Source organism: Echinops telfairi, unplaced genomic scaffold (genome assembly GCF_000313985.2).
Source record: "Echinops telfairi isolate 266 unplaced genomic scaffold, ASM31398v2 ScPeMD7_9;HRSCAF=40, whole genome shotgun sequence".
In the NCBI taxonomy this organism is placed as follows: domain Eukaryota; kingdom Metazoa; phylum Chordata; class Mammalia; order Afrosoricida; family Tenrecidae; genus Echinops; species Echinops telfairi.
In genome coordinates, this window is record NW_022103906.1 from 43132839 (window position 1) to 43149419 (window position 16581).

The 16581-nt window shown below is 38.0% G+C and overlaps 1 protein-coding gene across 3 annotated transcripts in view; it reads right to left on the minus strand.

The window, feature by feature from the left end:
• The window catches only part of WRN (WRN RecQ like helicase), a 164628-nt gene that overhangs the window by 132894 nt on the left and 15153 nt on the right, over positions 1-16581 (minus strand). For all 3 annotated transcript variants that reach the window (XM_045286810.1, XM_045286808.1, XM_045286811.1), the window contains exons 2-7: positions 13027-13181; positions 11004-11116; positions 5856-6001; positions 5219-5367; positions 3569-3718; positions 1650-1719 (exon numbers count right to left, since the gene is read on the minus strand). In XM_045286810.1, coding sequence (XP_045142745.1) covers positions 1650-1719; positions 3569-3718; positions 5219-5367; positions 5856-6001; positions 11004-11116; positions 13027-13122 — 724 coding nt within the window. In that variant the 5' untranslated portion in view covers positions 13123-13181. The remainder of the gene's footprint in view (positions 1-1649; positions 1720-3568; positions 3719-5218; positions 5368-5855; positions 6002-11003; positions 11117-13026; positions 13182-16581) is intronic.

Genomic DNA, 16581 nt, shown 5'->3' on the forward strand with positions numbered 1-16581 from the left:
CAGTCTAGCCTGTTGGGGCACCATGCCCTGTCTCCATTGTCCACCCTCATCATTCCCTGAACCCCAGCTCACTTAAAGCACAGGATTGTGTCTGTCAACTAGTCCCTTGGCGGCACACTGGATTAAGAAGTGGACTGCGGTTGAAATCCACTAGTTACTCCCTCTAAGAGGAAAGATGAGGCTATCTGATTCCTAGAATATTGCCATTCCTGTTTTTTTTTATGGTTGCTATTGACTTAGTAAGTTTTTCTCCATCCTTTGGATTTCAAAAGTCTATTTTTGACTTTTGAGTTTAAGGTGTGACTTTTGTAGGTAGCATATAGATGGGTCTTGTATTCTAATCCAGTATGCTACTCATTGTCTCTTGATTGGTATATTTAATACATTGACAATCAGTGTTGTCATTGGTCTGTGAAGGTTTGTTGCTGTGATCTTGCTGTGTGTGTATTCTTTGTATGAGTGCGTGTGTGTGGGGGGGGGTATGTTCTTCCTCTATTTCTGTGTTGTTTTAAGTGCTGCTTTTATTGTATTGGTTTTGGATGGTGTTGTCCTGTATGTTACTCTGAGGTTTGTCAGCTACTGTTGTTTATTCTCTGTCCATAGTGAGCTCATTCAAATTTTTTGTAATGTTGGTCTTCTATAAATCCAAAAATCCCTTTAATTTTTCCTTCTCTGGAAATACCTTTATTTTCCTTTCATATTTGAGGGATAATTTTGTTGCACATAGGAGTCTTGATTGGCAGGGTTTTTTCCTTTCAGAATTTTGTACATGTCATTCCAGTGTCTTCTTGCCTGAATAGTTTCTGCTGAAAAGTTCGAGCTTATCCTTATTGGTTTTACTTTTAGGCGCCAGTTCTTTTTACCCTACCTGCCCTCAAGATTCTGTCCTTGCCCATGAAACTGGAGAGTTTGACTACAATACACCATAGTGTTTTTCTTTGGTGATTGCAAGGGTTGTAGAATACTTAAAGTGGTTCTTCTGTTTTTGTTTTTTTTTGTTTTAAAGTGGCTTTTCTGGTCAAAGTCTCTAACTCTCACCAAATGATCTTTCCCTGCATGGCTCTTCTAAGAAGGTGAGGGAAGATACTGACAGGATTCACCTATAAATAATTGTGAACCAGATTCTCTGGAGAGGCAGCCATCCTGCTGTGTATAAAATGAGCCCTCTGAGAAGCAAGAGGAGGGAGCTCAGTATCAGCAAGAGCCAGAGGTAGAGCGCATCCTCGGGACCTGAGAGTCCTGTGCAGTGAACCTCAGTGGCAGGATAAGGAGAACCGGGAGCAAGAGTGTGGAGCAGAGGGATGGACTTCCCAACCAACAGAGCAAGTAGAGATCAAGGGGCTGGCTGGTAAAGTGGGGTGCCTCTGGGCATTTAATTGGGAAATATGGACGTGCTGACACAGAAAGGGAGCTGACTGCCTTCAGGCTACGGCTTGCTGAACATGAATTCAGGGAACTGGGTTTGCTGACCTTCAGAGCTTTAAGCTGAAGGCCTTAGAGTCGGATAGGTTTCAACTTAATGCCAATACGGTTCAGGCATTCAAGAAGTTGTAATATTGTACTTGGCACAGGTGTGAGTACTATCTTTTTGAAGCTAGAGCTCACAAAGGAAGAGATTTACATTACCTTTATTTATCATTGTAGCTTACCTTTATTTAAAGCAAACATTGGCACAGCATCACCCAAATTTTCTAATTTTCGAAAAATCATGAGACCAGCCTATATGGCAGAAAAATGAAAAGGAATTGCTAAAGACAGACAAACTGAAACTCCCAGCCCAATCTTCCAAAAGATCTAAAACTGTGATTCCCAAAGACCCAAAGGGAGAAGCTCACCCATCATGATAGACAAAGACCCATGATAGAGCTTCAAAAAGTTTGTGTAAAAATGGAATTAAGAAATAATGAAATTTTTCCACAAACTTTTTATGTTTCCTTGTAACTATCTTCATTTAATCAGCACATCAATTGTGAGAAGTGAAACAATAAGCTATTTAAACCTTAAGATAAAAGTCTATAAATTTTCACTTTTTACCAAGCAATATTATAAAGAAAACATCCAAATCAGTAACTTGTAAATAGAATCTAAGACATGGAAATCTGCTTCACTGAAGATCACCCCAAAAAACCCAAACTCATTGTCACCTAATTGATTCTGACTCTTATTGAGGCTATCGGACAGAGTAGAACTACTCTAGGGTTTTTGAAACTATTAATCTTTTTGAGAGAAAATAGCCTCAGCTTCCCCCTTCAAAGTAGCTGGTGGTTTCAAACCACTAACCTTCAGATTGGCAGCCAGGCGGGGCCAGTAGGGCTCCTTCTTTAGAAATCCTATAGGCAGTTCTACTCTATCTATACAATTACTGAGTCAGAATCAATGGGTAGCAAGATACTATCAAGTAAATGAAATAGGTACTTCCCCTTATTTCCTAAGATCAGTTCGGAATGTTAGTCAATAAATGAACAGTTATCCTCCTGTGTACTGCTTAGAGGAACTATCGATTTATATTGACTTTTCATTTAAAAAAAAAATCGTACAGGACCCACACTAGTTATTTTTCCCCCTGTGCATTTACTTAGTGAATTTATTTATTTTTAAATCATTTTATTGGGGCTCGTATGACTCATCACAATCCATACATTCATCCATGTGTCAAGCACATTCATCCATTTGCTGCCATCATCATTCCCAAAACATTTTCTTTCTACTTGAGCCCTTCGTATCAGCTCATTTTTCCCCTCACGAACCCTTGATAATTTATAAATTATTATTATTTTGTCATGTCTTACACTGCCCGACATCTCCCTTCACCCACGAGTTATTAACTTAACTCTTGTAGCTTTTTTTAAACAGAACATAAATGATAAGTATTACTCTGCTTTTCTGACAAAAATAATTTTTCCAGTTGCAACCCAAGGGATTTCCTAGTCCTAAAATTAAATGCAAAATGTGAAACAATATAGTCATCAACAAATTTATGAATTAAGAGAAAAGAAACCCACTGACGCATGAAATATTTTTTGTTTTGTTTTGTTTTTTTGAAATATTTCTTAATGAAAAACATCCAACAGTGCTATATATAAAAACAAATATTACTTTTCAGAATTAAATTAAATATGAAAATGCACATAACAGCAGTGACAAGCTACCTTTCATGACCAGTTTTCAAAATTTTCTCCATATTTTAAGAGTAATTATAGGCAGTACGGCAAGATTCTATATAGAAACTATCTTGTAATTATTTTTATTCATAAGTTCCTTAAAAATCAAACACATCATTGATGCCATTTATGCTTGCTCAGCCTGGATTTACTATTAGCCCTTCATGTTTCTGTGGAGTTAACATTTCTTACATACAAAATTTGGGCCACATGAAGATGAAAATAACTAACACTGAATACTCTCATTGGTATTTGCTAGTGAACACAGAATGAACAATGTCACTAAATGTCTTAGTGACACTAATTTAAAATGTTAATGAATTTGTACCACTAATAAACTTTCTCTTAAGGAATGGACAATAATGTTCAAACAACACATCACAGACTGAAGATCTTTAGGTACATACATAAGCATCAGTGGCCGCATACAGTTGTTGGTCCGCAGTGAGAGGAAAGTTACTCCAATTGCTACAACGGATAGTCTTATCTTTCAGAAGCTGCTTACTTAAGACATGCTTAACCAGACCATTGAGGCTCCAGGTCTCTGTACTTTTCAGCTGGAAGTAAAGAGGAAAAAGGTAAAATCAACATGGCAAAAACTACTATTTTCAGCCATTCCAAAACCAAACAAAATGAAAACCACTGGTATTGAGTCTATTCTAATTCAAAACAACTCTACAGACAGAGTAAACTGTCTCTGTGTTCCGTAAGCTGTAAATCCTTCCAGGAACAGGAAGTCTCAGCATTCTCCCAGAGCAGATCCTGAGTCTGAATTCCTGCCCTTACAGTTAACAGCCCAATGATTGCACACTATGCCACCCAGAGCTTCTTCCAATGATCCACTAAACTGCCAAATAACTTCACCACAAAAAAACTGGAAATATTATAGCAAAATTTGTCCCAGCGATATTCCTCAATACATTTACTGTCACTGAAAAACCTTATTCACAGTCCACAATGTAGGATTTAGTTCTGGAATTTCCCCAAATTAAGTATTAAAGTTCTGGAACTAATAAGTATTGCTCATGGAAAAAAATTGAATAATTGATATGCTTTCTACTTCGAAGCCAAATGAATACTTGGCTAAATATGGGGATTTAATTTAATGGCTACATTAATAAAATATGTGAAATAGGGGTGATGGAACTGATGGGTCAATCTTCTGCTAAAATCACTACACCACAAAACCTCTATTATGCTCTCCCTAAAAACAAAAATAAAGCAAATAAAATAAATGTTAGTTATTACAAATACAAATGGATTATAGGGATAAATTTCAAGCATAATATTTAAAATATGCAGACATGTGAAACCAAATACAATAGTACAAAAATTGAGGGAGGGAAGTAATTAAATTGTATGCCAAAACAAAAACAATAGATCAAAACCAAAAGTTTTGAGTATGAAACACTCATTTGGAACTTCTTTTGTGTTACAAAAAAGCACAAGTTTTTCCGGGTTTTTAAAATCTAACATTCCTGTGGTTATATAATCTCCTGTCAACTTGAGGATATGAAGAGTGAAGGGGTGGAGTCTAGCCTGTCAATCAGATCTCAGTCTGATGCCTCCTTGTGGACATAGCTCTCTCATGAGAATTCTGGGAACCTCCTCTCTTCCTCCCTGGAAGCAGGGCACACTCTGCCTTCATTCTCCTGTGGACAAGCCATGCGGAGCTTCACTGAAACCTGAGCGAGCCATGCAGCAGAGGCCTGTGGAGACAGCCCTGTGGTCCCTCTACTACCATTGGATTTACCAGAGTTTTCACCCACTGGCCTGTGATCTTCCTGTATTCGGCATCATTGCATGTGTTGCATGAGTCTAAAGAGGAATTTATAGACTACTAACAGACATATGGACTAATACCAGACTTAAGAATTTGGTATAGACTGGGCTGGGACGTTTTCTCAGTATGCAATTGCTCTATAATATAAAGCTCTCTCTTACGCACAGGAGTGTCTCTGGATTTGCTTCTCTAGCCAACCCAGCCTAACACAATTTGGATAAAAGAAACAACCTATGAAACAAGATTATTTATAGGGAAAAAAGTGTACTTCTACCTTTTCATTGGCAACATCTGTAAGTTCCACAAAACTCTTCAGCTTGATGTCAAAGTCACGTAGAAGTTTCCATTGATCTCCTTCAATTCCTACGCCTACCTTTTTAATTGCTTCATTTTCAAGTAACAATTTCAATCCCTGTGGAAAAACTGTTAAGATTTTTGTTTTTCCAACAAGTTCAATCAAGTATAATGGATTTACTTTCGGTTTCTTGCACATATGAGTTTATATTTAAATATCTGTTGGTATGAAATTTAAAATAAGAAACATATTAGCCTTGAGGATTTTTTCCCTAACATCCCAATGTTAGGATTAAATTAGGAAATATTCTAATTTATAAATGACAAGAAACAATATAAATGTAACCAAGAAACAGTAACAAACTAGCAGTGAGTTCCTCGAAAGTTTAGTTTGCTCCTCTCTAAACCAGGGATAATATCAATCTCACATTGCTGACAGAAATGTTGTGAAAATTAAAAAGAACAATATATGTGAATACCCCAAATGGAATCATAAAATTTAAATAAACAGAAGGTGATGAGAGAAGTGTCTGCAATCATCAATTTTTTTTTTCTTATATGGGAAAAGTTGAAAGATATAATCATATAAATCTAAAGCAAAGAAAAGCGATACCAACCTGACATAGAAGAAATATGAAACAAGTAACATTTGCTCTCTGACACACATATCTGAATTACAGCAACTCTTCCTAGTTTCCCTTTACTGTACACTGGAGGCCATTCCATGTCAAAACCGATCACATCTCCATCAGACAGACTCATGCTAAAGGAAGAAAAACAGTCTAAATTAATTAAAATACATTAAAATTTTAAACTTCTGAACAATAGTTTTGTTTACACCAAACCAAACATATTACCATTAAATCAATTCCAACACATAGTGACCATATATAGGGTTTTGTGACCTTTATGGGAACCATCTAATCTTTCTCCCAGAGTAGCTGCTGGGTTTGAACCACCTACATTGTGGTTAGCAGCAGCCAGGGCACTTCAGCTGAACTGATCTAGGAAAGAATGTCTGCCTTGAACATTGTGATTTTTTTAAAGAACTATACACATGGGCTCAAACTGGCAATAGTAGCTAAAAAGATTAGATAAAGAACTTCAGATGCAGTGAACTGATATTAATGGTGGAGAAAGAATTTAGAAAAAGAAGGTGAGAATGGTTGCAAACTTGGACAATGTAAGCTGTCACTGAATTGTACCTACAGAAATTGTTGGATTGGTATATGTTCTACTGTGTATATGCTCAACAAAAAAATCATTTTAAAACCATTTGGACTGCCGTATAACTGACCTTCAAAAAGATGAAAAGCAAGTCTAAGTCTGGAAGAAGATATTTTTGATATATATAATAAATATTCTTTTAAAAATCAGTTAAAAGACAAACAGCACTGTAGAAAAATAGAAAGAACATGAACAGGAAATTCAAAATGTAAATCTCAAAATGGTCAATAAAACGACATAAATATACAAAGAAACTAACTCACTAGACACCAGAAAACTAGAAACAAATGCATACCATTTCACAGCTATGAGATCAGCAAAAATTAGTCTCTCGACAGACACAAATTATTAATATAGCTATCAAACTCTAAAATATCAATACCAAGTACTGAAAAGGATATTAGTAGGATCTCTCACATGTTGAAATATAAATTAGTAAAGTGTTTTTGGAAAAACACTGAACCTATCTAGAAAAACACTATGACCCAGCAATTTTTTCTCACAAGTGTATACAACTCTCTATGTGCTATACAAAGGCAAGCATACTTAGTAATGGTCATTGTAACATTGTCCCAATGGGCATGAAAATAAGGGGGAAAAAACTAAATTTTCATCAACAATGGTGGTGTACTACAACATGCAACAATGGAGTATTTGCAAAAGTTTGGAAAAAACCCGATACATATAAATATCGATAAGAAAACCTTTCAGAAACATATTGTTGAATGAAAAAGACAAGTTTCAGAATGATATGTAGTTTTTATAGCATTTTTGTAAGTGTTTAAATGGGCAAAATAATATATATTTCTGTATGTAAAATTATGATGAACTATTATAAAAATCATGTGAGGGAATGTTGAACACCTAACACTTGATAGAACACTTATTTCAAAGGCTTAGAAAGGGAGATCAGAAAGGGTATACTTGGAGCTACAGCTATTATTTTACTATTTTATTCTTAATGAAAGATTTTTTAAAAATACTTTTATTGGGGGCTCTTGTATCTCATCACAATCCATACATTCCTCCAACGTGTGAAACACATTTGCACATACGCCACCATCATCATTTTCAAATCATTCTCTTCCCACTTGAGCCCGATATCAGCTCCCCATTTTTAACCTCTCCCTCCTCCGCCCTCCCTCCCTCATGAACCCTTGATAAGTTATAGATTATTTTTTCCATATCTGACATCATCCTCCATCACCGCTCACCCACTTTTCCGTTATTCTTCCCCCTGGGAGGGAGTTCAAGGTTGATCCTTGTAATCAATTCTCCCTTTCTCCCCCGCACCCTTCCCTAATGTTCCTGGTATCTCTACTCTCCTTGTTGGCCCTGAGGGGTTTATCTATCCTGGAGTCCCTGTGTTTCAGGCTGTTACCTGTAGCAGTGTGCATGCTTGGGTCTAATCCAATTTGTAAGGTAGAATTGAGGTCATAATAATGGGGTGAAGGAAGCACCAAGGAGCTAGAGGAAAGTTGTGTGTTTCATTGGTGCTATACTGCACTCTGACTGGCTCATCTCTTCCCTGTGACCCCTCTGTGAGGGGATGTCCAATTGTCTACAGATGGGCATTAGGTCTCCACTCCATGTGCCCTCCCCCCATTCACCTTGGGTTTGGTTTTATTCTGGGTCTCAGATGCCTGATCCCTGATCCCATCAACACCTCATGATCACACAGGCTGATGTGCTTCTTCCATGTGGGCTCTGTTGCTTCTCAGCTAGATGGCCGCTTGCTTATCTTCAAGCCTTTAAGACCCCAGACGCTATATATTTTGATAGCCAGGCACCATCGGTTTTCTTCACCACATTTGCTTACGCACCCATTTTGTCTTCATCGGTGTCAGGAAGGTGAGCATCACAGAATGCCAGATTGTTAGAACAAAGTATTCTTGTGTTAAAGGAGTACTTGAGTTGAGGCCCAATGTCCATCTGTAACCCTAATTCTTAACACATAGATATGAGTCCATAGTTCTATTCTCCTCTCTTTATATATATATTTATATATGTACATGCCTGTATTTAGGCCTCTATAAATGTCCTTTGCCTCCTGGTCTTAATGAAAGATTTTTAAGGATATTTGATAAAGCTAGGTATGTTTTTAATTGCTTTATTTATTATCTATTATTACTTATATTCTCTTAGTTTACTATTTTAAAATGTTTTTAAAATAAAAGACACTCAATTTCTGTTGTAGACCACAAAGGAGTAATGGGAACTAACCTAATATTTCTGCCATAAACAGAAAATTGAACAAACTATATAGAACTAAACTATTCAAAAAACAGACCTGCCCAAATGATGCTCTACAGTAACACTCAAAAAATCCAAAGACACCAATTTTAAAAAACCTGGGAAGGGATAATGTAGGTGCTGTATACCTATAAAAAGCTGAATTGACCGAAAAAGAAAAAGTCTGTTTAAACACCACCAAAATGCTCATGGGATTTGGTTTAGGGATTCCTTCATGGGACACCCAGTAAATGGATCTAATGTGTTCAGTACTTCTATTCTACCTCCTAGTTCATTGTAATAGTGCCTGGGGTCTCAAAGTTAGTAAGTGGCCATTCAAGGTACAATAATTGGTATCCATTTATCTAGGAGTAACAAAGGAAGAGTCAGAAATGGCTCACTGCTCAGAAGCAACAAAGCCCACATGGAACAACATATCAACCTGTGTGATCACGAGGTGTCGAACGGATCACTGAAGACAAATGGGTGCATAAGCAAATGTGGCGAAGAAAGCTGATGGTGCCCGGCTATCAAAAAGTATAGCGTCTGGGGTCTTAAAGGCTTGAAGGTAATCAAGCTCAGAAACAACAAAGCCCACATGGAAGAAGCACACAAGCCTATGCAACCATGAGGTGTCGACGGGATCAGGTATAAGGCATCATCAGAACAAAAAATCTTACCATAGTGAATGATGGGGGGAGTGCAGAGTGGAGATCCAAAGCCCATTAGTAGGCCACTGGAGATCCCCTTGCAGAGGGGTCTCGAGGAGGAGATGAGCCTATCAGGGTGCGATGTAACAATGATGAGAAATACAACCTTCCTCTAGTTCCTAAATGTTTCCTCCCCGCTCCCACTATCATGACTCGAATTCTATCTTGCAAGTCTAGCTAGACCAGAGGAGGTACACTGGTACAGATAGGAACTGAAAATACAGGGAATCCAGGGCAGATGAGCCCTATAGGACCAGTGGTGTGAGTGGCAAAACAGGGAGGGTAAAGGGAGAATGAGTAGGAAAGAGGGAACCGATTACATGGAACTGTGTGTGACCTCCTCCCTGGGGGACAGACAACCGAAAAGTGGGTGAAGGGAGACGTCGGACAGGGCAAGATATGACAAAATACCCATTTATAAACTATCAAGGGCTCATGAGGGAGGGGGGTGCGGGGAGGGAGGGAAAAAATGAGGACCTAATGTCAGGGGTTTAAGTGGAGAGAAAATGTTTTGAGAAACGATATACAAATGCGCTTTACACAATTGATGTGTGTATGGATTGAGATAACAGTTGTATGAGCCCCTAATAAAATGTTAAAAAAAAAAAAAAGAAATGGCTCACTGTCCCCAAGTTGATTTCAACTCGTAGCAATCCTACTGGACAAGGTGGAACCACCCCTGTGCATTTCCAAGACAGTAATCCTTTACGGGAATAGAAGGCCTCATCTTTCTCCTCAGGGCTGTCTGGTGGTTTTAAACTTCTGAACTTTTGGTAGCAGGAGAAGGAAATTAAATGTGTGACTGGCTACTTGCCTTCATGAACAACTGGATGGTAATTCATCTATTATTGCTGTCATCAAAAATTCTATAGAAAATTCATGATAAAAGGTGGGAATTCAGAACAGATTTACAGATTTTCAATTTTTCATGAAATCCAGATTTTTGTCAAGCCATAGAGCTAGATGTACCATAAAACTAGTACCTTAAGATAATCTTAAACCTCAAGTTTGAAATATTAAAGCAAAAATATAGCCTGATGTCTTCTTAAAACAAAATGATATTTAACAAGTAAAGTATCTTTTAAGATTTATCTGTGTAGGATCAAACTGAGAAGAGTAACTCAAAAGCAGAGCAAGTTGGTGAAATAAGTGGTTCCATAGCTTTACAGATAACATGCTGAAAGTAAAAACAAACAAACAAACAAAAAAAAAACCTCATAAAATTGAATGGCTTGAGAGAGTAAGTGGGCACATTCCAAATTTAATGCAGTGATTATTAAAAAAGGAGATCAGACGTTATCTCTTATTCTAGAAATAGGAGGCACAGAAGGGGGCGTGGGAAATGAAAGTCAACATCAATTGGTAGGGAGGAAGTAAAGGTCCCAAAGGTGAATCTGTCCATGATTGCACAATCTTTCTTGATATGATTGAACTACTGAATTGTATACTAGCTATAACTCAAAAATATTTTTTAAAGAAAAATATATCTATGGACATCTCAACTGTAAAATTCAATATACTTAACACATTAATTACAATAATAGTTACTGTGTTTGAAGCATCCTAGTGTAAATGACATTAATTGAAATCTCTTACCAAATATCCTCTGATAGGAAAGAGCAATCACTAGCTTCATAACTGTATATAATAGTTCCAGTAAATTCTAAGAAGGGTAGTTCATCTTCAAAAACACTCTTCTGAATAGATGACTAGGAAAAAATAATAATAATAAATAAATAGATGACTAGAGTTAAATAAAATTCAAAAAAAAGAGCAAATAAAGTTCTGATTAAACATATGCTAAAACAGTGGTTCTCAACCTTCCTAATGCCGCGGCCCTTTAATACAGTTCATGTTGTGATGACCCCCAACCATAAAATTATTTTTGTTGCTACTTCATAACTGTAATTTTGCTAGTTATGAATCGGGCAACCCTGTGAAAGGGTCATTCGACCCCCCCAAAGGGGTCACAACCCACAGGTTGAGAACTGCTGTATTAAAACATTCAAATTACAATTCAAAAACTTTATCCCTTAATGCTTTATAAACTAGTAAATTCATACAATGTGACATATATAAAATCATTCCATTATAAAATTATTTTTCTTGACAAGTTTAGTCTCAAACTTCTAATCCTATTTACATAAAAAGCACTTCTTTTACTAACTTGTTTTTTAATAAAGATACCAACACTAGTATTGTAGATGTAAAGCTGCCTTAAAATACTGACCACTGGTTTTGTTCTTGTAGGTAAAGTCAGTCCCACGTGTAACTACTCTGCAGAGCAGAATGCACTATATTGCTCAGTCCATGCGTTATCCTCATAATCGGGGATGTGTTGGGCCTACTGTTGTAACCAATCACTGTTGTCAGTCCATCTCAATGAGTTTCTTTCTCTTCCTCAATGCCCCTCTCTTTTACCTAACATGACCCTCCAGTTTACCAAGCATAATATCCTTCTTCATAGACTGGTCTCTGTATGCAAGATGAAGTGCTACATCATCTGTGCTACTAAGGAACATTCCACATATACTTCTTTCAAGATAGATTCCAGCAGCCCATGGGTATACGATATTCTTTGCCAATACCACAATTCCAATGTAGCAATTTCTCTTGTCTTCCTTGTTCACCATCCAGCTTTCACATGTGTATTAGGCATGAAGCAACTGAAAGTACTATGGCTTGGGTCAGGCACACAGATGACTTGTGCAGCAGATAAGCTCATTGAAATGTGACATTTGATTTGACTGCTTCTTCCACAAGCACTGATTATGAATAAGCAAAATGAAACTTCAATCGTTTCTCCATTGATCACGATGTTGTTTGTTGGCCTGTGTGAGGATTTTTTGTTTTCTTGATGTTGAGGGGTAATCATGGGTGACCTTCTAGTATGTGAAACATTGGCTGCTTATCTTCCAACAACACAAAAGCCACCATAGGACAAATTGACAGGCAAGTAAGTGGTGGGGAGATTGGTTGGCAAATCTTAAGTCTTTAAGAATTTAAACTGGATTAGTTATTAAATTCTTGAATGTGAGACTTTGTCTAAATGATTACCTGAACTGAAGAAACAAGTTTAGACCAAACTTATAAATTGAATAGAAAAGGAAAGTAGTATATAGTTAAAAATTGTATTTGAAAAAGCCAACTAAAATGTATGTCATAAGGGAACCTCAAATGAGCATTCCTTCTAACCCATAAAAGGAGAAAACTAGAAAAATTAAATTTCTATAAAGGTTGGCAAATATGCAAAGCATTTTTAAGGTCACAGGGATACACTTCACGAAAATGGGCAAATAAGCAGAGTGTTTGCCATATACTCGTCTGAGATGAAATATTAAAAAAATCTTACCCATCAAAAAGAGTCAACTTTCATGTCACATAGATCTACACAGTATCTTTATTTTCAAACTAACAAAGGTCATCACACACACAGTGTTAGAACAAAAAAAATGTATACAACATTTAAATCAACATTTACTCAATGACTAGATTCTGGTTCACTCATACAGCTCTAGCCTAAATAATAACATGATGTTTACAAGTGAAGGTTGACTTCGTATAGAGTCAAAGCTAAATGAATTTCCCCATCTGAAAGATTACCTGATAAACAACCTACCTTTCTTTCTTCCACAGCACATATCTTATTCTGCCCAGACATCCATTCAGGAAGTTTCCGTTGTGGTGAAGTAATTTCCAAGTTTTTGTCATTCATCCTAAAAATGTCCTAGTTGCAAGATCCAAAAGTAGCTTGGTTGGTAAATACAACACAATCTGTGGACGAAAAATCGCAGACAGCCTGTCTACATGGTTGAAGACGCACACATACGTATTTAAATAAGTCCTTTATCTCCCTCACTTTGGCCACATTATCAGGGAAGACCAATCACGAGAAAGGTCATTTTTGGTATAAAGGATCAGCAAAACTAAGGGACACCTCTATGAGACAGATTGACACAATAGCCAAAACAATGAACTCCAAATAGAAGGGTCAAGAAGATGGCACCAGGCAACATTTCTACTGTTGTATAATAGGTCACCATGAGTCTGAGCCAACTCGACGGCAGCTAGCAACAAGTGGCATGTAGTGCAGGTTATAAAAGCTAGAATTGCAAAAGAGAAACATATGGTTAGCTCTAAGAACTATGCTTCCCGCATTTCTTACTTTAAAAACAATTGAGTGAGTTCCAATGTTCTAACATCTTCAAAATTCTTATTCGACAACTTGATTCCTTCAAAGAATTACCTTATCAGGTTAAAAGTGAAAATCTTAGTGTATACACTGCTGTAAAGTTTCCAATGTCTTTTAATTTCCTGTATGCTTATCATCTGTCCCAAGATCTAAGCAAACTCTAGCAACGTTTAGATTTGTTCATAAATCTACTTGAAGGGTAATTTTGAAGACAGGTAACAGCTTTTCTTTATTAAGAAATTTTATTACACTCTTGGCCTAGTAAGTGAAAAAGGTTCCCTAAGGATATAACAGTTTCTTAAAGGCTATTAAAAAGGAAATAAAAGTGACCAGTTATTAGCTTTTAGGGCCTTCATCAATGTAAACCAAACTTCAAGTATGGCTATAGAAAACTGCCTGAATAAGAGATTCACGGCATGCTTTTTGTTAATGGTAATACGGTCCTATACCTTCATATGCCCTTCATAAGAAGTAGCCTCAACTTCTTAATGTTTCAAACCTCAACCTTAATTTCTAGTTATTCGAATTTCTTGCAAGAGATGTAATTTAGAATACAACTGAAGAGATCTTAAAACATGTTTTGCTTTTCTGTTGGTTTTGTCTGTTTGTTGCAGGGCCCACCTTGGGTTTATTTGTACAACAGCACAGGAGAGCACCCACTCCACACAAATGGCAGCCCAGGGTTCACACAATCCCTCTCACCCTCAGACGAGAACTTTTCTTTGTGGGAGCCTGGGCCTCTTTGGGAGCTTGACCTGGAGCCTGGGCAGGTTTGGGAGCTAGAGGTGGAATCGGGGCCTAGGCTGGAGCGTCAGCCTTGCTTTGCACCTTGGCCTTAGGCAGGCAGATCCGCAGATCCTTGGCAATATGTGTCTGAGCCCGCTTGCCAAGCACAAGATGGGCAATGTTGACCAGTCAACTGAGCTTATGATTGGGATCTTAGCCTTGACCTCCTTATGTTTCAAAGAGCCTTAATAGGCTCAGCACGAGCATCCTTGGCATCGTTGGCCTACATTTTCTTCAGACCCTTCTTGCAGTGCTTCGTGGCAAAGCACATGTTCCTCAGGATCTTGGGGTCCACCCCTTAAAAGATTCATATCGTTGTGATCAGGGATTTTTTATGCCATTTCTGTGCCATTTGGGGGATTGGTTGTGTGTGGTGTGGTTCTTGGAATTGGCCATGTCTGCACCGACGCCTGTTGCTCCCAGAGCACTTTGTTTTTCATAAAAAAATAATCATAGCTAACGGCTTAAGGACAGCCTGTTACATCTGATACTTAGAAATGTAATCTCTAAAAAACCTAAATAGTATTATTCAATTAAAAACTATTTTAATTGATCATTTTCTCAATCATAAAACAAAATTTAGAGGATTAATATTGATAATTTATGGAATAAAAATTGAAAGATTACTTTAATAAAAAATTTCCATGTAGAACAAACACCAGCATTCTTTTGCATTGAGAAGGAAAACAGGTACTTAACTCTTAGCCAACAGGGTTAAGAAAATAAGTCAGCTACAGTCCCTAGTAGATATGCTAATAGCCTCCCATCGTTGCAGATCTATGAAGAGTATTTAACCAGGAGGAGGGAGGTGGGGTGGCTGGCAAGCTGCAATAGAGACTAACTCCCGGTGCACCTGTACACAAACTCCCCTCTATGGGGTGTCCATGTGGTGACTTTTCAGAAGCAGATCGCCAGGCTTTTCTTCTACAGTGTGTTCACACCACAACCACTGCTGAAACATTTGCACCACCTTGGGCTGTGATCCACAAGGTCAGCAGTTCAGAACCATCTGCCGCCGTGCTGGAGAAAGACGGGCCTTCCTCCTCCCATCAACAGTCTCAGAAACGCCTGGGGCCACTTCTACCCTGTCCTGTGGGATCACAAGTGTGCAGCAAGTTTGGGTTTCCAGACTACTACTAATGGTATTTATGAGCAGAAAAATACCACAGTCTCTATCTAGAAAGTGTTATTAGCAGGATATATATATATATATATATATATATATAGCTGAACTATCTACATTTATTTTTATAAATAAGGTTACATTTAAAGATTTATGAATTTATGGCTAGGAAATGTGGGCTAGTCATGTCAGCTGCATAATTAACAGAATATAAACCAGAATTTCAAAACCAAACAGCTTCCTGTGAACAATGCTCAAAATTAGCCTGTTAATCGATGAAGTAGCCTCCTGGAGAAGAGGGCATTATTTTGAGTCTGTGTCTGACAGTTTGGGGATCCTCCAGAAAAAAGAAGGTTCCATCTGCACTTTGCTGCTACCCTTATTATTTGGATCATTATTAAAGCATCAGCATTTAATAGTTCTGATTAAGACCTATCATCAGAAAGAGGGATCAGACTTCAACCCAGTGCTCCAAGATGTGAATGCAACATGCCGGTGTGGAGTAGAGAACCAGTGTAGACGTCTGGGGTCCGGACCCAATCCCAAATACTAAGTGGACACCTGTCCCTCCCCCCAGAAGAATTTATTTCAAAAGACGGCACTGAATGTGAAGCTCCGGGAGAGGGACACATCTGATCAGAGCACACGGGTGCAGATGAAGTGGGAGGAGGAGAGAGTGGAGCACATTCTGGCCCACCAGGCCTTGAGGACGATGATCCCAATTAGAGAAGTCAATCCACAGAGAGGACCAGCGCCCTACACGGGGCAACACCAGAGACACAGTGTGAGAATTGCACCCGATCTGATCCCGCCACACCAAGGCAAAGCACTGAGGGGGTGCAACAGAGCAGCAAGGGAACAGGGCGGCGAGGTCCCCAGGGAATGCCGAAGGTGGACTTTGGGGCCAGGGCATGGTGCCCCAACAGACTGGACTGGAAAACACTCCTAAAGGCCAACAAATGATCCTTGAATTAACTACAGGTTTTCTTTCTGGTTGGGTTTTGTTTTGTTTTTTATCATTGGTTTGTTGTTTTGTTGTATATTGTTGCTTGGTTTTGCTCTGTCTTGTTTTT